The sequence below is a fragment of the Condylura cristata genome, unplaced genomic scaffold (genome assembly GCF_000260355.1).
Source record: "Condylura cristata isolate star-nosed mole 26May11 unplaced genomic scaffold, ConCri1.0 scaffold00004, whole genome shotgun sequence".
NCBI lineage: Eukaryota > Metazoa > Chordata > Mammalia > Eulipotyphla > Talpidae > Condylura > Condylura cristata.
In genome coordinates this window covers 26639686-26661570 of record NW_004567105.1, presented here as the reverse complement: position 1 = coordinate 26661570, position 21885 = coordinate 26639686, and the positions used below count along the sequence as shown (strand labels likewise).

General features: G+C 35.6%; 1 protein-coding gene across 1 annotated transcript in view; it reads left to right on the top strand.

Annotated features, from left to right (window-relative positions):
• The window catches only part of LOC105854735 (lysine-rich nucleolar protein 1-like), a 31762-nt gene extending 10081 nt beyond the window's left edge, over positions 1 to 21681 (top strand). The window contains 2 exon segments of the mRNA XM_012735146.1: positions 21185 to 21292; positions 21334 to 21681. Coding sequence (XP_012590600.1) covers positions 21185 to 21292; positions 21334 to 21681 — 456 coding nt within the window.
• Positions 21682 to 21885: the final 204 nt, after the last annotated feature.

The window sequence follows — 21885 nt, the reverse complement described above, 5'->3', positions numbered from 1 at the left end:
AGGTAGCTTATACCACGTAAAACCCAAGATAAAATTAATGTAACAGTTAGCCAGTTTTAGAAATGTTTCTGTATTAGCTAATAATGAGGAAAGACACAGTCACCTTTACTGTTCACTCAAATCACTCAGTCTTCCTTGTTCCATTTTCTTTTCAAAGTTGTAGTAACAACAAGCCCTCATATAATGTTTAGAAAAACATGCCCTTTTTAAGTGCTTTGTCATCACATATTTACAACTTATTACATATCTTTATTCATTTTACCTTCACATATGCCTGAGGATATAGGGACGATTATTTCGTTCATTTTACATGAAGAAATGAAAACAGGGTAAATGATATGCCCCAAGTTATATACTTGGTGGTTGGAAGAGTGAGAATTTGAAATGAGGCACAGTGACTTCAAAACTCATGCATTTTATGATTGCTCAGCTATATGTCAGGCAATGATTCCCCCTCTTTTTTTTTTTTAAAGATTTATTTATGCATATAGAACTGGGATAAAGGCCAGAGGTACAGGGGTGATGAGAGTATTCATCAGAGATAAAGTGGGGGGCAGAACAGGCAGAACAGTCAAAGAACACTGCCGAGGGGAGCAGCGGGTGGGTCAGGAGAGGGTGCCGTGCCATATGGATCACCTCAGGGGCAGGGATCGAACTCATGTTGAAGTGCTTCTTAATGCTGTGCTTTTACCTGCTGCACCACCAGGGAGGGCACAAAAAGGGGAATTATAGTAAGGAGATTCAGGCTGTCACCATTATGTTTTCATTCTGGTAGGATGGTTTCCTATATTCATTAAAACAAATTTTTGAGCAATTCTTTTAGTCATTCAAGAGATATTTACCATTGTCTAAAATATGCCATGAGTAAGAAATGCACAATGAGTAAGAAATGATTTCTATCTTTTTATAATCTCAAATGAATTATGTAGGTAAACAGATAAGATATGATTTACCACTGTTGTAAAAGTATGAACAAGCTTATATAATGAACATAAATAATGGAACAATACTCTTTACTGTTAAATTTCAGATTTTTCATTGAACATGAGATTTATGCAGAGATTTAAGGGTTAAATAAGTATTGCTCATGACCAAGAAAAGGGAAAGTTATTTCAACCAAAGAGAAACCGTGTGCAAAGGCATAAGTAATGAGGAGGCTGAGATCATTTGGAAATAGAGGGGACTTGCTACATGTGGCAGGTACATGTGTTGTATACTGAGAAAAAGTAAAAAAAATCAGTAGGATTTAAAAGATTTATATGTGATAATATAAGGAAGTCTGCATAATATTGATAGATACTGTGAAACTTTCAGAATCATTGATGGAGAAGAGTGATATCAAAACAAGTTTGATGGGAAGATTATACTATCAGTTATATGCTATAGAAAATACTAAATCAAAGGCTTTTTTTACATAGGAAGCTCACATGATTCTGTTTATTTAGAGAAGAGGAATTGAATTTGAAATTTTTTTTCTTCAGAATCAACAAGATTTGATAAATTATTGAAGGTAAGGGATAAGGTATATGGAATAGCAGAGCCTTGGAGATTTTATTTTATGAGGTGGGTTGTATATAATTTAGAATCCTGGCTAGTCGCTGTACCAAGGATCTCATTTAATAACAGTAGTTTAAAACTAGGCAATTATTGAAGGATGAGTGGGTCAATAGGGTGTGCGATGTGTGTGTATACATACTTACATAAATAAGTGTGTATAGTGGAATTTAATTCAGCTTCAAGAAAGACGGAAATCCTGCCATTTGCAATAATATGTTTGAGCCTAGCAGACATTACGCTTTGTGAAATAAATCAGATACAAAAAGACAAATACTGTAAGATCTCATTTATATATGGAGTGTAAAACTGTCAAACTCATAGAAGCAAGGAGTATAGTAGTGATTACTACAAAATTGTCTTTGAGTCACATTAAGTATAAGCATGATAAGGCAGAGCAGTCCCCATAGTCCATATGGAGTCAGAAGCTATCAGCTATAAAACCAACATGCATGGGCAGTTTTTTTCAGCAAGGCCTTATTTCAGCTGCAGGCATTTAGAACAGAGTGGATACTTCTTTTGCAGCCACAGGGGTCTGTGTGGTTATAGCAGAAGGGCAAGACAGATTGTGAATAAAGATGCTGAGAACTTTGACATTCCAGAGTGGCTAAGAAATGAAGTAGTGTTCACAATAGAAACAAAACAGGAAAAAAGTAATGGGAAGAATGAGAAAAAAATAAAATCATACAAATAAAAAAATCTGTATTCTTAGAAAGATGATGAATGCTTAAGAACGTACACATGGATACCTAATAAAACTATGAATGGAGATGCTGATATCAATTATACAGCAGTTGCTGGTGGAGAGTAGTAACAAATAAATATTCTTTAAGTGACTATTTATTCCCTCTAGGAGTCATGCTTTTTTCTTTTTTATATAACTTGGAGGGGCCAGATATTGGGAAAAATAACTCTCTAGAATACTCAAAATGTCAGTTGGTTACTAGGTGATCAATATTAGTAACAAATATATTGGGCATAGTTTCTAATTAGTACATATTTTCCTTTAAATTGATGAATAAAATGATAAATGTTGTACGTACTAAATTCAGTTTTGCCAAGATAGTATGTTCTTGTACATAACATGTTTTTTTTTTTTTTTGCTTATCTTAAAATATAAAACCAATTCTTTAGCCCTCATTACTCTTCAAATGGAAATCTGTAAACCTTCTAATGGCTTTTAATTAAATAAGCAGATACAATGCACATAACATTAACAGAAATCAATTCCTTAGATTAGGCATACTGCATATTCTCACACTAACATTTTACCACTTTACATCTGCCATTCATATTATAACAGATGGGGGCGGGATAGATTAAACAAACTTAAAACTCAAAATAAATGTGCAAAATTGTGCTATCAAATTACTACTTTCTTATTGAAAATCAGAATAGAATTAATAGTTGAGTTCTACTTTCTGCGTGTTTGGATACTTAAGACATTTTCCTGAGTTTTCAAGAGGTCATAAAGATTGCATGACATCAAAGTAAGTATCTAGTAGGCCTTTGGTTTGTGCATCTATAGTCCTTACTTCTTTTCAAGGCTTAACCCTTGCCTGTAAGCAGTGCTGGTAAAATATCAACTAGCTTTGGATGTTTAGGTAGTTTACTAAGAGGGTTTATTCACTATCTTGCAAAGAACTGTGCATATGTTACAGCAACACTGTGCAGAAATAAACTTTATTCCTTTAAGCTCTAAATTTAAGTGAAGACTTAACAGGGTTGGGGAAATAGTAGAATACTGTGAAATAGTTGATTGTTTTAGGAATTGACTTCATGTTGCCCTTCATTTTTTCCCTGTTTTTATTATTATTTAATTTGTTTGTTATATTTTTGCTCTTTTATGTGCACTTGTTTTGCTCACCCTCCACCAAACCACCCTTGCCAATGTCTCCCCTGCCTCTTCTTCTTTCAATATTTATTAAGAGCCTAATATTTAAATTAGGATATAGCTCAAAATGAAGGGTGCACTGAGGGCTCAATGTCAAGGGAACAATATAGAAAGTCTTGTAATAATGACTAATGCAGAATCATTCAAAAATAAGTCACCTATCTATGCTGTAGAAATGTCCCTTAGTTACAGCAACTCTAAATAACAGGACTCTGAGATAAATAGCTTTTTAGTAAGATTAATTTTAAAGATTCATTAAAGTATAACTGACATATTACACTGGCTTCATGTGTACTGTGGGTTTGCTAGTCCTAATCCAGCCTCCATTTTGTTACCTACAGGTCTGTATTCCTAAAGCAAGTCCAAACTGCCTGACTATAGTAACCCAACCTTACAAGGTGCCTTTCACATCAATTAAGAGCATAAAACTAGATCACTGTGGGGAGGGTGTGCATCGAGAGGTGTGACCAGGAATGCTGGGAGGGTCCTTGACTGATGTATAATGAAGGACCCAGAAGCTAATTAGTGGAACAATTTATTGGTAAGATTGAAAACCTGACTTGGGAGTCAGGGCTTGATCTATCAACAGATGAGAAGTACATGCCAAGCTATCAACAGATAAGAAGTACAGTTCCATCCTTCCCCTGTTTCTGCTGCTTCGCCCTTTCGTTTTTCTGCTTCCCCATGTGGCTAATGCTGTATGACTGGTTTATCAGTAAAGAGGCTGGAATCTTGATCTTGAGCAGCATCCTGCATTATGTAGCCTGGTCCACAACTCCCGTTTGTTTCTCAGTGTGGTGTTGCCAGACACAACAGTGCACTGTGTAATGATTCTGATTTGTATACTTTGTGGAATGACTGCTACCATTGTCATTACAGAAAATTTAATTTTTAGGATTTATTTTCTTGGCAACTTTTAGGTACGTTCTTCAATACTGTATCACTATATTGTCCTATGATTGTTACTTCTAAATATCGGTTACCTTGTCTATTTCCCTGTTACATTAGATGATTCATTTAATCAACTGATTCATTCTTATCCATTCCTTTCTCAATGACAAAAAAAGTCAGGGGGCTAAAGCTCCAAATAATTTTCTTGTATTTGTACAAATCCAGGTGAGAAGAGTAGGATACCAGTTCTTTATTTCAGCACATTTATTTGTATTATGACTTCTTTAACATGCTAATTTTTGTCCTCTAAGATTAAAGATACACTTTTTTTAGAGATATATGCATGAAGTAATCATACTTTCTCCATCACTGATTATAGTGAAAGTGTGTACTCTATGAGAATGATAACAATCAGTATTTGCCTGAGTCCTGGAAAATCTTTAGCTTGCTTTCATATCTACCCTACATGTTATTCCACAGGACATTTTGCTTATACAGGAATGTATTTTAACATCCAAGTACTATCTTATTACCTTGGCTTTTTAAAAATAGCAGTTAATTTTGGTCTCATTGAATTTTTTGAGCTTCAGCTCCCCAGAGAGACCTGGAAAGCTGCAGAGTTGAGTTAGCATTCTAAGAGCTAATACTTTAAGTTTTGTCTCTCTCTTTTTTTTAATATTTATTTATTTGTGCATACAGAACTGCATTACAGGCCAGAGACTTAGGGGTGGCAAAAGACTTCACCAGAGACAGAGTGGGGAGCAGAACAGGTAGATCGATGAAGTACACTGCTGAGGGGAGCATCGGGCAGGTCAGGAGAGGTCTGCCACACCATGTGGTCACCTCCGGGGCAGGCGGGAATTGAACTCATGCGGAAGCGGCTTTAGATTCTCAGTGCTGTGCTTTAACCCGCTGTGCCACCAGGGAGGGCCTAAATTTTGTCTTTTTTATGCTGCATGATAAATGATCATTTGTTTTAGGAATTAATTATTTCAAGGGGTTCAATATTGCATGGAAATATTAATACTTGCCATTTCAGTTATAGGCATTTTGCGTTGAATGCGAAGGAACTAGCTATATGGCTAGCTCCTTAAATATAAGACACAACTGTAATTTTGTCTGACTTCTTAATATTAATTTTTAAATTTGCTTTTGTTTATCAGTGCTAGGTTAGCTACCCTTCGTTCCTCTTTTGTGTTGTTCTTTTATTCTCTATTAACCCCTCTTTTATTTGTTATCAGACTGTATTGATTTAGTCTGTTTATTATTTTTTTTTAATTTTGTGCTAGAATATGAGCAATTTCAAAGTAGATATTCTTTGCTACGCCCTGGAATTTAGCACACAGTAGGTGCTCAGTTAATATTTATTGAACACAGTAGTCATATGTATTAAATTGTAGGTTAAAAATCCTGCAAAAATGCCTGAAACAATAAGGAAATTTAACGTAAGGTTTTTTTTTTCTTTAATTAGTACTCCTCTGTATCTCTGCAGATTGTTTAGTCCTTTACATCTCCATGTCAATACTTCCCCCTTCTGTTCTTGTCCCTCAGGGAGTAAACACGCACCATCACATTTTTATGGCAAGTAACAAAGTGCTAAGAATAGACCTGAAACTCACATGCTGTTTTAAACCGGTAACTATTGGGATTATCTGTTTTGTCCTTGAAAATTGGTTGTAGTCAGTACAGAAATTAATGTAAAATAAATTATTAAAAATACAATAGTTAGTGAACAGAATTTCAACAGGGAATTAGGCATTTATGAAAGTTTTTAAGTCAGAATGGTATCACTATTAAATAATTAAAAAGAATTCCAGTCCCATTCACCCATATATTTTTAAATGTGTTAGTAATAATCCTGGTTATATACATTTAACAAAAATCTACTTGTTGCTTAGCAAAAGTTATAGTGGGCAATTATTTTCATGATGAAATTTAGGAAAAATTTTCTACCACCCCAGGATACCATCATCCTATCCCCTTCTGTCTATGAGAAATTTTACAGAACAGGGATACATTTCCCTTGATAAAAGGTAAATGATTGGATAAGTGAAAGCAAACATGGAAAAGGGAAAATGAAGGAACCATAATTTACAGAGCTCTCCCGCATATTTTAACCTAGAGCCATCCCACATATTTCTGACTTAAACATTTGATTGTGTGTGAACACATTTGTATTTGAAAAGGTATGGATGAATGAAGAGAGTGTCTAAAAGGGGGTAGATTGTGACCAGGAAGCCAAAATCAATATTGTGGAGGTGATGTTAAGTACATAGGGAACTTACATTCTCTTTTTGTAGAAATATTCAGCTAGTGCTCACTTGCTTGGTAATCCAAACCTTTCTTTGTTCCAGTCCCATACAAAGTTGCCTGATTCATTTTTCTCTCATGTACTCCTGTCTAATAGTGTTTAGATGTTTTCTTTTGCATGTTCAGTCTCCATGAACAGAATGTAAACATTCTGAGAGCAAGAACTTTGTTTTGTTCTCCTCTGGAGAACTAATTCCAGCATTTTGTAGAATCATTCAATAAATAGTTGGTGTTGAATAAATGCTTTGGAAATTTCATGAAATGATCCAAGATAGTTTGACCATGATTATGCCCAAGTGTTTTCCTACCTGTTTTTTTTTTCACTGAGAAATGCAGATTAAAATTTAAGTATTAGAAGATGATTAAATGAGAAAGGAGACTGTTGACTTTCAAAGGGAATCATTTGAAATTAGATTCATTGTTTCTCTAGTGCCATATTTTTAGTGTTTCTAAAAAAAATAATAAAGGAAGACATTTTATGGGTGTATCATTGAATTTGCATTACTTCCATAAAATCTATAAAAATATGGATAGACTGTAATGTAATTCAAACATTCTTTTTACATAGATGCAGAGAGATGCAGAGAAATGAAGAGATGGTGTAATGTCATTATTGTTCCCATATTTGTTGCTGTAAACAGTGAAGTCCTTGTCTTTTGTGAGCTGTCAGCTCAAAATGTTCTGCCAAAGCCTTCTAAGCAAGTCCTTTTTAGAATTAATCACCAGCATCAGTTGTGGCAGGATTATCCTTTCCATGTAATTTAAATAGACTGTTATAACCTATATGTGCAATATTTGCTTTATTTTAAATGTGCAATTGGGCCATAACAATATGCTAATAAGAGAGAGAGAGAGTCATTTGGTCTTGTTGAGACTCAAAATGCTAAGCAGCTGAGATCACACTCTTTTGTATTTTGTAAAGACATTTTTTACATCTCTTCCCTGATTTGTTCGGGTTGGTAGTAACTTTTCTCCAATAATAAAGGCCAGGGATTACAGAGTTAACTGGGAATTCTTTATTTCTGCCTCCACATATAATCATTTGTCAAGTTCTGTCAATTCTCTCTTTAAAAAAAAAAAAAAAATCCTAGCCCTGTTTTTCTGGCATGCAGTGTGGTGCAGGAGAAAAGACCCTGGACTGGGAGACAAAAAGCCTGGCTTTCTTCTTCCTATTTTCTAGCCATTTTGTATGACTTAGGCCAAGTCACCTAATATGTCTTGCCTCACTATTCCCTGCTAAGGTCCTAACACCTTAAATTCTCTAATTCCTTTGCAAATGTTCTATCTGTTCTTTTGACATATGGTACTTGAAAGTGTAATGACCTTTATTTTGTACTCAACCTCTGTTTTCCAAGTTGTTACCCCGGAAACCCAGTGAGAAACATATCCAGAAAACATATCCATCTTTCTGAAGCATTGCTTTATCTGCTCACAGAATTTACAACACTGTTTATTTTGTGATAGTTCGTTGAGTTGTACATGTATGGCTAATGCATGACTAATATGTCAGTGTCATATTTCAGTAAAACAATTTTTAAAAACCTAACACTTACATGGCTTTCTATGACTGACCCCTGTAGTCTGACTCATCAAACTTGCAGTTAAGGCTCCTCAACAACCTGATCTCAAATTCAGTTCCCATTGAAACTTCCTCTACTATAATCATTCCATGAAATTCCATACCTTTAAAAGTTTCTCTATAGACTGAGAAATGTAGAATTGAAAGATAATTTTTTCCTATCCTACATGATTCTGATGCTATGAATCTACTGTTCAACATTTGCCTCCTTATGCCTTTACTATGACAATGACTTTCATATTTCAGTGTACATCAGAATCATCTGGAGGGTTATTAAAATTTAGGTTGTAAGGTTCCACATCAGTGCTTTGATTCATTAAGTTAGGAATGAAGTTTGAGAATTAGAATTTCTATCTCTTTCCCATATGATGCTGATACTGTAAAGTTTTTGGGAACCAGGCCTGGTTTATGTTAGAACCTTGCTGTGGAGAGCCACTTCGCAACCTTCTTCCTCTACAGATATCTGCACCATCATTCTGATGTAGCTCTCAAGAACAGTCCTCCAGATTTAGATAAAAGGGATCTCTCATCCATTTTCTGTCCAACAGCTTCTTCTCCTAACTTTATTAAATACTTCAGTCAAAATTAGATCATAAATTTCTTGAAACTTTATTTCTTTGTTGTACAGCATTCTACTCTTGAATCAACAACTCAGTGATATGTGCAGGGGAGGGAAGTTCTATAAACATATTTTTAATTTAACTTGGAATTTTCTTCTCCCATAATCTTGTATGACTATTAAGTAAAAAGTCAAAACATTTTCCCTTTGATCAGTTTCATGTTAAATCTTTGAAGGCATTTTTGAGTAATATTTCTGCTTAAAATTTAAAAAGCACCTGCTGAATCCTGTTATTGGGAAGATTAATAATGTCTCTGAATTATTAGTTTCTAAGATATGCTAATACTTGATATATACGTATATGTGGGAGAATACTTGACTATATATATATATATATATATATATATATATATATATATATATATATAAAACATCCTACCCTTAATCATTCACAATTAATCTCAAATCTATTACTTAGAAAACATTTGTATCTGAATTATCTCCCACTCTGTTCCTAATACTCCTTTAGACAACACTTTTTATTTGATCACCATGACCTCTTTGCCAAATATTTAGGTAGAGAGATGGCTTTGGTGTTATATGAAATTTTGTTTAATTTCTTTACCAATGTGCAAATAATAGAAAAGTGCCATACTGACATAGTTCACTCAGAGCCAGAATTTTATTACTAGTTGTATCAATTTATGGAATCCATTCCATTTTACATCTATTTTTTAATTTTTAAAAATATTTTATTTATTTATTCATATAAGAGAGTGTAGTCTGGAGGTTTGGGCAGCTGATGGTGAGAGGATTCACAGAGACAGAGTGGGGAGCAGAACAGGCAGATCTACGAAGTACACTGCTGAGGGGAGCAGCGGGCGGGTCAGGAGAGGCACTGCTGAGGGGAGCAGCGGGCGGGTCAGGAGAGGTCTGTCATGCCATGTGGTCACCTCCGGGGCAGGTGGGGATCGAACTCATGCGGAAGTGGCTTTAGCTTCTTAGTGCAGTGCTTTAACCCGCTGCGCCACCAGGGAGTGCCAAAAGTGGAATATTTTAAGACACAAAATTTAATAGATGGAGCTTTGTGTGAACTTTATACTTTTAAAATGATATGGACAGGAAAATAAAAGTGTAAACTAAATCTTTGAGAACTGCAGCTGTCCAATTTTTAGATAATGTTTTAAAGGCCTATTTAAAACAATATTTAGTTAGAAACTCACATTAGAAGATGAAAATAAAAGTGCTTTACACAGGTCACCCTGCAAGGCAATACTTCTCAGTGAAATCTCCATTCTGACAAGCAATTTTGTTTCAAGTTTTCCATTTATTTTAATGTTCCTCTTTGTTTATCTTTTCTTCTGTCAGAAAGCTTTTTCTTTAAGTTGGAGAAAATTAGTTGCAAGACCTAGATTTTTATGTCTTTACTTTCTGGGAAAAGGAATTATAATTTCAATTGAGCTTGATGAAACTGGGCAAAGGAATGAAATGCTAAGTATATGTGCTAGCTATTTATATTCCTATGAAATATTTTCTTCAAAAAAGTCGAAACTAAATTTTATTTTAAGAGCAGTACATGCATATAGTAGAAAATTCAGTTGCATAAAAATGTGTAAAATTCTTCAAGAAATCCTCTGTCAATCATAATGTCTACTTCTCAGAGAAAACAACCACTATTAACAGGATTTTATGTATTTTTAAGATTTGTATATTATATATAGTATAGTCTATACTACACATTCCGTTGTATGATATATATATTATTGAAATTGTATATGTTGTGCAAAGCCTTGAATCCTGAAGTCTTTTAACAGTGTACACTTAAAAACCATGAGCAGAAACTGCTATAATAAAAAGGAGGAGAAATAAATGAGTGTAACTTATCAAGTACACTGTTTTTTTTTTTTTTTAACCTGAAACAGATTAATAGTTTTTTATCCATTAGGACGAAAAAGAAAGCACTTCTCTTCACATTTTAATAAGTTTTTTCAGCAAGCTGGTAGTCATTTATACAAAGATGTTTGCTACCACTCATTGCTTTTCTTTATCCTATAAATGATGTTAATGAGCTAAGGAGATAATGTTCGTTGGAAATATCATGCCAGGCATTTTGACTTATATTTATTCAAATGATTTCATTACACACTTGTAGTTTTTGATTCTTAATGAACTATTGAGAAAAAAAATTAGATTGTTGGCCAGAAAAAAGCTAGAAATTATGGTGTCATTTTTTTTTTACTAGCTCATAATTATGTATGGATATTTAGAAGTGTACTTGCGGGAGAAACTATTGGATATTACAACGTTGTTTAAAGTATATTTTACTATGTGAATTGGGTGAAAATATGGCCAATATACCCCAACAACTCAGCTAGAAGGCACCTCCATTCATAACGTGCATTTGAAGAAAATATAGAGTGAAGATTAAACATCTGACTAAATCTGTAACTTCTGTAAGTATGTCTTTCTTCTTCATAGAATTTGTATGTGAAGTCAAATGGTGTGTTCTCACAGGTAGGGAGTTTGTCATCTTGTCTGTGTTCATTGCAGGTCTTGTTCTCAGAATAAACATTTTCTATGCAGTCTGGAGGTGGGAGGCAGCAGGAAAGACCTGGTGTTCCCATGTGGTATCAGAGTTGTGCTTTTATTTAAGATTTATTTTTATTTATTTATGCATATAAGAACTGGGGTGTAGGGCAAGATGTGTGGGGGTGAGAGGATTCACTGGAGACAAAGTAGGGAGCACAACAGCCAGATCTGTTGAGATACACTGCTTAGGGGAGTCACAGGAGAGACAGGCGAGGTTAGTTGAAGCTTGTGGGTTAACTCGCCGACCAGGGATCTAACTCATGCCAGAGTGGTTGCTGATAGCTTGATACTGCTGAGATTTTAAACACTGGGCCACCAGGGAGGCCCAATTTCAGAGTTGTTTTTTTCCTTGTAATAAGGCTTAATGAGGACATATGTTTATCTAAATCTATTCCCACTTCTTATATATTTGGAAGAAACCCCAAAAGATATTCAAGTAAGCAAATATTTTTTTCTTGACTAATGCTTTATTATTTTATAAAATTACAGTTTACCTAAAGTGTTTCTGATGGTTGACCTCTTTTCTTTCTGGTGTTAAAGTGCTCCCCACTGCAATTTCACTTTAGTGAAATTATCAATCTCTCATAGACCTCTCAAGTCATCTTGCCTTAGCAGAAAATATAGCTCAGTACCACTGGTCTACAGGGAAAGGAAATCTGTGCATAGATACTTCTTAAATACTAGCAATTCATAAGGCATGTGTCATCTTTTACTGTAACATTTGGAGTAATTAGAAACCTCTCTTTGAGCAACCTTCTGTTCCTAGTATGACTCTATTACTGAGAAGAAATTTTTAATTAATATTTGAAACATTTATAACTATACTATCTTTTCATTCATGTACATATTTTTCTACTTTGTAAAATATTTTATTTATTTATGCATACAGAACTGGGGTTCAGAGGCGCAGGGGCAATAAGAGGATTCACCAGAGACAGAGTGGGGAGCAGAACAGGCAGATCAATGAAGCACACTGCTGAGGGGAGCAGCAGGCAGGTGAGGAGAGGTCTGCCGCGCCATGTGGGTCAACCCCGGGGCCTGGGATAGACTCATAATGAAGCAGCTGCAGCTAGCTTGCAGTAATGTGCCCTAACCCATGTGCCACCAGGGAAGGCCACATATTTTTCTAAAAATGGAATTAGCACCTGTGTGGACTAGGCACTGTTTATGTAGCATTTAAAAATTAGGTGAAGAAGCTGAGTTTTACAGTCAAGACAGCCTGAGTTCAAAGACTGGTCCCAGCATTTCTGGTTTTGTGATTTCCAGCGAGTAGCTTCATTTTAGCCATGCATAAAACGTCAGTAATTTTACTACTGCTTTTACATATTTGTGATAGGATTGAATAACATTAGAAATAAAAGTATTTTACTGAGCACTAGTGCATAGTAAGTACCTAACAATGGTAGTTGCGTTAGAAGCTATTACTGTCTACATCAGCAGCATTGTCATCAAGGGTGCTGTGCTGATTCAGGAGAGATGCTCCTAACTTCTAGTCAGGAACAGATGGGTGGCAGCAATGTCAGAAAGTTCTTGGAAAACACTAGCCCTGAATGGAGCCTAGGAGGACGAAGTCAGCCAAAAGAAAGGAGATGAAGAAGCAGGGGGACAGATACCCCAGCAGAAGCAATGCCTTTTTTTCATGTGTGTAATCTGTGATATAAGAACAAATAATACTTATGTATGTAATTATAATACGTATGTATAATAGTGGTTGTATGCGTAAGTATGTTACATTTATAACTAAACAGTCGTCAAATACTGTTTCTTTCCTTGAAATGCATTAAAATGTAATTTTTTCAAATTTTATTTCTCAAATCACAATTCTGTAATATTTTATTTTGCTATAGGAAAGTTTTATGATTTCTGTTTGATAGTAATTTAATAAAGAATTGATTTTTTAAAAAGATTTTATTTATTTTTACATAGAACTAGAGTATAGACCAGAGAAGGGGACAGTGAGAGGAATCATCAGAGATGGAGTAGGGAGCACAATAGGCAGATCTACTGAAATTTACTTCTGAGGAGAACATCGTATAAGACAGAAGAGGTCTGCTGTGCCATGTGTGTCAGCTCCCTGGTGGGGGATTGAACTCATGCTGAAGTGCTGCTGATAGCTTCATAATGTTGAGGCTTAACCCCTTGCGCTACCAGGGAAGCCCATGCAACATCGATTTTAATGGGTCCTTTATTTTTCCTTGAGGACCACATGATAGTCTTGTCTAATTCAAAGGTTCTTACTGGTATACTATAAGGAGAACCTGGTTTGTTCCTACTTTTGCTTTTAATAATAGTAAAGCAAAGTTTTTTAGAAAATGGAAGATTTTCTGTCTCCTTTTCTTATTTCCAGCTGTCTGTATAGCATTAGGGATCCAATTATCCCTGGGTAGTCCTGATAAATGCTCAACTGCTTTGCTGATCAAGTGTCTTCATAAATTTCTCTGATCCATGGATGACTAAGGGTGCAGTTAGGACAAGTGTACAGGTGAGAAATGGGACTTAAATATTGTTTCTTGCCTAAATTGACTATTAAGTATCAGAACAGGTCTGGGAAGCCAAGTCTTCTGTCTCCAAAGACTGTATTTTTGTTACTTACACAAGTAGGCATTAAAGTAGATCCTGTGGAGTGAAACAATTCCTTTTCAAACAGTTCTTATGAGCTATGCAGATAGGATAATGTTCTGCAGAAAAACTCAATTTTGTTTCATCTTAAAGTATTTAATAATCCTAACTATTGTAAAGAGATTTAAACTACTTATTTTAACATGTCCCTAATTTGATGCTTTCAAAGTTCAAGATAAACATGGTAGAATACATTGTAGTGTTTACACGATTCAGAATAATCGTTTATCTTGTCCTTTGTTGTGTGCTTTCTGAACCTCTTTTGTGACTTTATCTTGGACACGTTTCAGAGAATTTTCTGGCACTGAATTCCTCTCCTATATGAAGTTCTTTGAGGGATTGGCTACTGGATTAATTGGAGTAGATCAGACCATTCTTAATTTTGACTATCTGATAAGATAGGTGATTATATTACCTAGCCTCCAGATTTTTCCCCAAAGATCTCTACTCTCTGGTATTCCTGCTCTTGAGCAGTTTCTTCTTAAATGGAATAGGACTGACTTGTGTAATTGGTAGGATTTTTCTGGAAAGATGGATTATGACATCCAATATTGGGTCCTATAACTAACTATGGCTTCCCTCTTGCTCTTTTGGATAACTGCCCCTGTCCAAATGGTGAGCTAGAATGACCCAACTAAACCACCACCGATTCAGAACTACAAATATTACAAAAGAACACACCTTTGTTAAATCATTAGGTTTTGGGATAATTTATTATTGTAAGCAATACTTAACTAATTTGTACTTCTTTGGAATGATTTTAAACTTCTTTATAGTTAGTTAGTATCCCAACACAAATGAAATATTAAGTATTTTGCATATTGTTTTGTCTGTTTGAAGTGGAATATGCTTTTTAATTTTTGCATCTGTGCTCAATAATTACTTTTTTTTTAAAGATTTTATTTATTTATTTGTGCATACAGAACTGGGGTACAGGCCAGAGGCTCAGGGGCGGCGAAAGGCTTCACCAGAGACAGAGAGGGGAACAGAACAGGCAGATTGAGGAAGTACACTGCTGAGAGGAGCAGCGGGTGGGCCAGGAGAGGTCTGCCACACCATGTGGTCACCTCCGGGGCAGGTAGGGATCGAACTCATGCGGAAGCGGCTTTAGATTCTCAGTGTTGTGCTTTAACCCGCTGCGCCACCAGGGAGGGCCTCAATAATTACTTTTAAGCAAGCAGAGATTTTATTGTTAATCATTGAGTGTTTTACATTTAAAATAAATGAGATATATGGAAAGCATTTATAAAACTGAAATGTCAGACAAGTATAAATTACTGAATGAATTAAAATAATTTCTAAACTGTTGTATTATTAACATATTTATATAATTTCTTATACTACCAAAATAGCTGTAAGAGATTCTCCCTCAATAAGAATGTTAACAATCTTCAAGTATGATTTTTATGTTAGTATTTTATAAAATAGATTCATTGATTTTTGTAATGCCCAAGAAAGAGACAGAACACAGGTGAAAGGAAGAAAGATCAAGCAGTAAATATTATTAACCTTTATCAACAAATCCAGAATAGAAAGTCCATATAAAGTCTATAAAAACTGATTGTTGTAGTCTAGAGAAATGTCTTCTAGTGTTTCTTTTTGTTGCATTGTCAGGATGTGTTGTTGTTATGCGACTGAAAGCTGTAGTTTTGAAATCTAAGGGACATAAAAGTTGCCTCAGGATATTTGCTCACAAAACATGGTTCTTACTGAAAATGTTCTTATGTACCAGATAGTAGTATCTTGAATAGGTTTAGCATAATATGCCTCCTTTGTAAAATAATCTTATTATATTTCTCCATCATTTGACAAAGTAGTTTATCACATGAACATCATATAATGATCGCTGCCAACCATGATTCTTGTACTTCCTCAGAAAATAAAACTGTTTTCTTCTCCCTTTAACATTATGAGTGTTGTAAAAAGCCACGCAGATTCCTGAAGTCTTTAAAACAAAGCTATATCCATCTATAATATTTTTTAAATTTTTTAAGTTCCTGCTGATTAAGGCCATCCACCATGTCAGAAAGATCTAGAAATCAGATTCTAATTTTTTTTCCTGTAGTTTCTTTGTTCTGACCAGAACAATTGAATTTAGTATTTCCTCTTACTCTGAAAATTTCCTGTATTAGTAAAGTGAATAAAACATAAAAACATGTTAATTTTAATATATATATATATATATATATATATATATATATTTTGTCTTAAACTATGACGATACTTGTGCTTGGCTTCTTTAGCATGCTGTGCCATAGCTGCTGTGATGGTGTGTCCTGTCAGTTGAATTCACACATGATGTATGGCATTAATTGTTTTTGGACTATTGGAGGAGTAAATGCTTTTGCTATCACAGGGAACATGTGGGAAAGAAAAATGTTGACACTGTGTGAATTACTTTCTTTAAATCACCATTTTTCTTCATGATCTCTCACTCTCTCTAAGAAACATGGGCATTTCATTCTCAAAATGACTTTGGACTAGATGAATTTTTTAAGGGAGGGGTGTAATTATAAATTTGGGCATCAAAAAAGTTTAATCTCTTTCTTCCTTCCTCCCCCTCGTCATTTTCCTTCCTCCACCTATACACCCTTTCATGGATTGGAGGTTTACAAATGTTTAAATGCCCTATATGTAAATTGTTTATTAAAATGGTGTGCACACATTTTCTTCATTGTAAAATTAAGCATACTTTTCCTGCGGAGGGTGCCTTTTAGGTTGTCCTCATAAAAATAGTTAAAACTTTGGGAAGACTGAAGAAGTTGAAGTCTCTTTGATATTCAATCTTCCCTCCTCCTGTTCTCAAATTTGCCATTTACTACATTCACTAGTTAGGAAAACTTGGCCAACTTACTTATCTCCCTGAATCTCATCCTTTTCATATTTATAATGGAGATTTGTAGAGATTACAGAGCATGAAAACTCCTTATCACATGGTACTTGATACATACCTGTTGCTCAGTGACTGTCATCATTTTTGTTAATCATGATGATGTAAGCAGAGGTTGCAGGGTCAGAAATGCACATCTGTCAGTGGAGTGCAATCACACAAAGACTCAGGTGTGTTTGTGGCCACTCTACTAGGTAACACTTTTGAATTTGAACATCCATTTTGGGAAAGAGCAACCATGATAGTTCAGTGCTCAAGGAGAACAAAAAGAAAATGTTTCAGCCTTTATATAAAAATTGAATGACAGTTGCAAATTATTAAAACAAAAAGTCATAAAATATAGGAATCAGTTAAAGTAAAAGAGGAACATAGGATTAAATCTTGTAAAGTTTTTTTTTAACTATTTATTTATTTATGTGTACAGAACTGGGGTACAGGCCAGAGATGCAGGGACAGTGAGAAGATCCACCACAGATAAGAGTGGAGAGCAGAACAAGGAGATTGGTGATATATACTGCTGAGGGGAGCAGCTGGTGAGACAGGAGAGGTCTGCTGTGCCATGTGGATCACCTCCTGCTTGAGCAGAAGCAGCTGTGGCTAGCTTCTAGGTGCTGTGCTTTAACTTGTTGAGCCACCAGAGAGGGCCCTCTGGGTAAAATTGAAGCATGTGTCAGTGTGGTAAATGAGTGTGGAGCTGAAGGAGGGCATGGACTATTGATATTTTCCATTCATACTGAAACTCGGCCTTTATATGAAATGTTTTGCTAATGATAAGTAAAAATCAGTCATGTTTATCATTTAAAATATTTTTTCTATAGTTTCATATGACTATAAAATCTCAAGGAATAGAGAATTAAGAAGTCTTCCCAGAGTTGTTGGCCCCTATACTTTGCTGTGATACTAAACAATGAATAACATATAAGTAATGTTCTCTTCTCCAGCAATATTCCAATAACCTGTCAGCTCTGAGAAAGGAATCATTGTAGCCTTTTGGTAAACTCATCAATTTGTACCCTAAATAAGTAGCACAAAGTTGATACAACTGTCCTTGAACTCTCCCTTTCAAACACAAAGCTCAATATACCTTTGAATAGGAGAAGTCTCATCATAAGACTGTAGCCCCCCAAATGTCAATCATATAACTATCATTTTACTGCCTATAATTTTATCATTTTATGTCTTAGAACCAGAGAAATAATGGTTTTTGGTCGAATACTGTATAAAGGTTTCTGTGATATGGATGGAGATGATAGATACATTCAAATGTAAAGTTGATGGTCTTTTGACAAAAATTCATTGACTCCCTTGACATTTTACTATAAGTACTTGTCCAGTCATCACCATTATTATTATTATTTCACTATATAAGAAGGAAACTAAGCAGGGGAGGAGACCCATAGTATTTTTTCTTCATTCCACGTTGATCAGGGTCCACTGTGCTCTGCATGATGCTTGTCATATGAATTTTTCTTTTTTTTTTTTCTCATTATTTATTTATTTATTTTTATTATATAACAGTTTATTTTTACATCATTTTTTACTTTTTTTTTTTTGCCATCTCAATTGTAATCCCTGCAGGTTTCCCATCACCATGTCACCCATGTGCCATCACCAAAAATCCCATGCACTTCCCTCCCCACTCCCCCGTTTTTGATCCCATTCCCCACTCCACCCTTGCAAAATGTCTCTGGTATATGGTTGTTCATTATTCTTGTTATTTTCTTGCCTGGTCCATTATACTCCTGCTATGAGTGAAACCATCCAGTATTTTTCTTTCTCTTTCTGACTTATCTCACTAAGCATGATCTTTTCCAGCTCCATCCAAGTTGCTACAAAAGACATGTGTTTCTCTTTTTTGGTTGCTGAGTAATATTCCATTGTATATATGTACCACATCTTTTTAATCCAGCCATCTATTTTTGGGCATTTGGGCTGCTTCCATGTTTTTCCAGTTGTAAATAAAGCAGCAATAAACATGGGGGTACAGGTATCTTTTTCAGTGTTTTTGTGTCTTTTGGGTAGATACCTAGGAGTGGGATTGCTGAGTCATAGGGAAGCTCCATGTTTAGCAGTTTGAGGAACCTCCAAACAGTTTTCCATAGTGGTTGTACTAGTTTGCATTCCCACCAGCAGTGCAGGATAGTTCCTTTTTCTCCACATCCTCACCAACATAGTATTTTTTCTACATTCCACATTGATCAGGGTTCACTGTGCTCTGCATGATGCTTGTCATATGAATTTTTCTTTTATTTTTTTTAAAGATTTGTTTATTTATTCATACAGAACTGGGGTACAGGCCAGAGATGCAGAAGGTGACAGCATTCACCAGGGACAGAGTGGGGAGCAGAACAGGCAGATCGACGAAGTACATGCTGAGGGGAATAGCGGGCGGGTCAGGAGAGGTCTGCTGCGCCATGTGGATCTCCTCCGGGGCAGGTGGGGATTGAGCTCATGCAGAAGTGGCTTAAGCTTCTTAGTGCAGTGCTTTAACCCGCTGCGCTACCAGGGAGGGCCCCATATGAATTTTTCATTGGAAGTTGAAGGAGAGATGATTATGCGAGCATCAAGAAATGGATGATGCATTAGCTAATTGTACCTGTTCCAAAATATTAGAAAAGCAATAAAGTCGTCATATTTTAATTCCTGGTTTTGACGCATTGTGTTGTGATACTTAATGATTTCATTTATCAGTGAATTTTGTTGTGAACTTACACAATATAAAGTTGGATAAGTATGCATATGTGTATTTATGTGTCTGTACACTTGTGTATGTATAATTTGTATAGTCAAAATTTATTTTTGCTACATTATGTGTTTCTGAAACAATACCAAGATTTAGATACAGAGTTATCAATTCTTTTGCCATTTAGACAGATAAAAAACATGTATTTGTATGTGCTCACAGCATGGCAATATGCCAGTGATTTTCAGTTGGTAATATTTGTTATAAAATTTAAAGTTAGATAGTATTATAATAGAAAGTGATGGGTAGCAAACCATATTGACAGAACAGAGCAGAGAGGGAAATGCTTTATCAATGTATCTGATTTAGACATCTTGGTATAGGATTCACTGTGAGGCAAGGACACATTTTGATTAGTGTGACTATGTTCTGCTCAAATTAAGATAATAGTATTTTTCTGTTAGTGAAAAGAGGTTTTTTTTTTTTTAACTCTACAAGACCAGAAATAAAATAATAGAAATAAATTTTAAAATAATGAAGATCTATTTTTACCCATTGTTTCTTAGGCACCAAGGAGCCAGAGGGACAACTTGTTAGAGATGTACTTCATGGGGTTAATCTGACAATATTTTCAGTGGATTATAAGCAAATAGTGTTAAATCAGATTGTGGGGAGAATATTATAAAATAACAAGAGTGAACATTCAGGCCTTACAGTCTATCCTAGGTTCTTAACTGGGGTCTAGATATATTTGTAGACATATTTTGCTTTTACAATATCTGGGGAATGCCTTTGGCATTGAATCAGTGGAAGTCTGAAAAGCAAAAGCATCTATGTTATGAGCAATCTCCTGCATGACAGAAAATGTCCCATTGCAAATATGAAAAATTCTTGTGTGAATGATAAAGCAGAGTCAGCATGGGTGTACAGGGGCATTATCTAAGAGGCTGCAAAACTCGAGATACACAGCTCAGGGGAGTCTGCTTTACTGCTGTGCATCATTATTAAGGGCTACTCTGATACAGAGGTGTCTTTTTTGTATATATTCTTGTGCTAAGGAATTCTCAAATGCTAGTGCTTACTTTGAATTTTCTGTTGAAAGCATCTGGGAGATAATTCTTAACAGACTTATCAAGACAAATATTTCAACATTTTTCAGGAGTAATTATAGATGAAAATGCCTGTAAAACAGAGCATGAGCTTTGGAGTCACTATCTTTTAAAAAGATGACAGAATTAGATTCATTACCTATGACATTAGTAATATGATTATAAAATGAAATTATGTATTTAAATTCCAAGCTGAAAATACCAGATGATTTCACTTTATATATAATATAAATAAATGAAGCAAAGGAATAGGTACAACTAAACCAAAACAGACATTAAAATATAACGTTAGGATTGAGACTACCATAGCGCAGAACAAACTCTTCATCTCTGAATTCCTGGCAAGGAGAACAAGAAGTGAGTTCTTGTGCCCTCTTGCTATGCCTCTGACTCGAAAACAAAGATGCCCCAAACCTCAGATAGGGTGAAGAGGTGAACAGAGTTGGCATCCCAAACCTCAGATAGGGTGAAGAGGTGAACAGAGTTGGCATCCCAAACCTCAGATAGCGTGAAGAGGTGAACAGAGTTGGCAAGAAGCTCAAAAACCACAAGAAGGGAGAAAAAGGGCTCAAGAGCCAGCCAGTGGCCTTCAGTCAGGAACCTGTGTTTTGTGAGGTCGGGGATACTCAGTAGGTTAGCACAGTGCAGAAGGGCAGCAAGAAAAGGGCAAATTTCAGGCAGAGATGGAAGCAGGAAAAACCACACCCCAGGAATATATGTCCCCCCTCAGGGAACACAGTGTGAAGAAGAAGAGGAAAATCTACCAGAAGTGGGACACTCCTCTATGTCACCCCAAACTCTCCAGCTTCATGAATAGCAATCCTAAGAATGCAAGTGGTCAAAAGAAATGAGTCAAAGTGGAAGCTTCAGGATACATATCAATAAGAGATGACCCCAAAGCTCTTATGAAGAAGAAAATGGACTTCAGGAAGACAGCTGCATCAAGGACCACTTGCAAAGAAGAAAAGGACGAGAAAGAGAGCCCTATAGCAGGGGAACCTTGAGAGGATGAGGAACCTGACACAGATGTAGAGGTCGTGTTGAAAAGAAGCGCAGCATTGGGAAGGTGCCTGTAGACCAGGTACGTTAAAGGCCTTGTAGAGGAGATCCAGAGGGAGTCAGACAGAATGGAAGCTTAAAACCAGGAGGTGTTCAGGGGCCCACTTAGGCTGGTAGGATATTGCTGGTTTTGAAAACTAGGAAGTGAA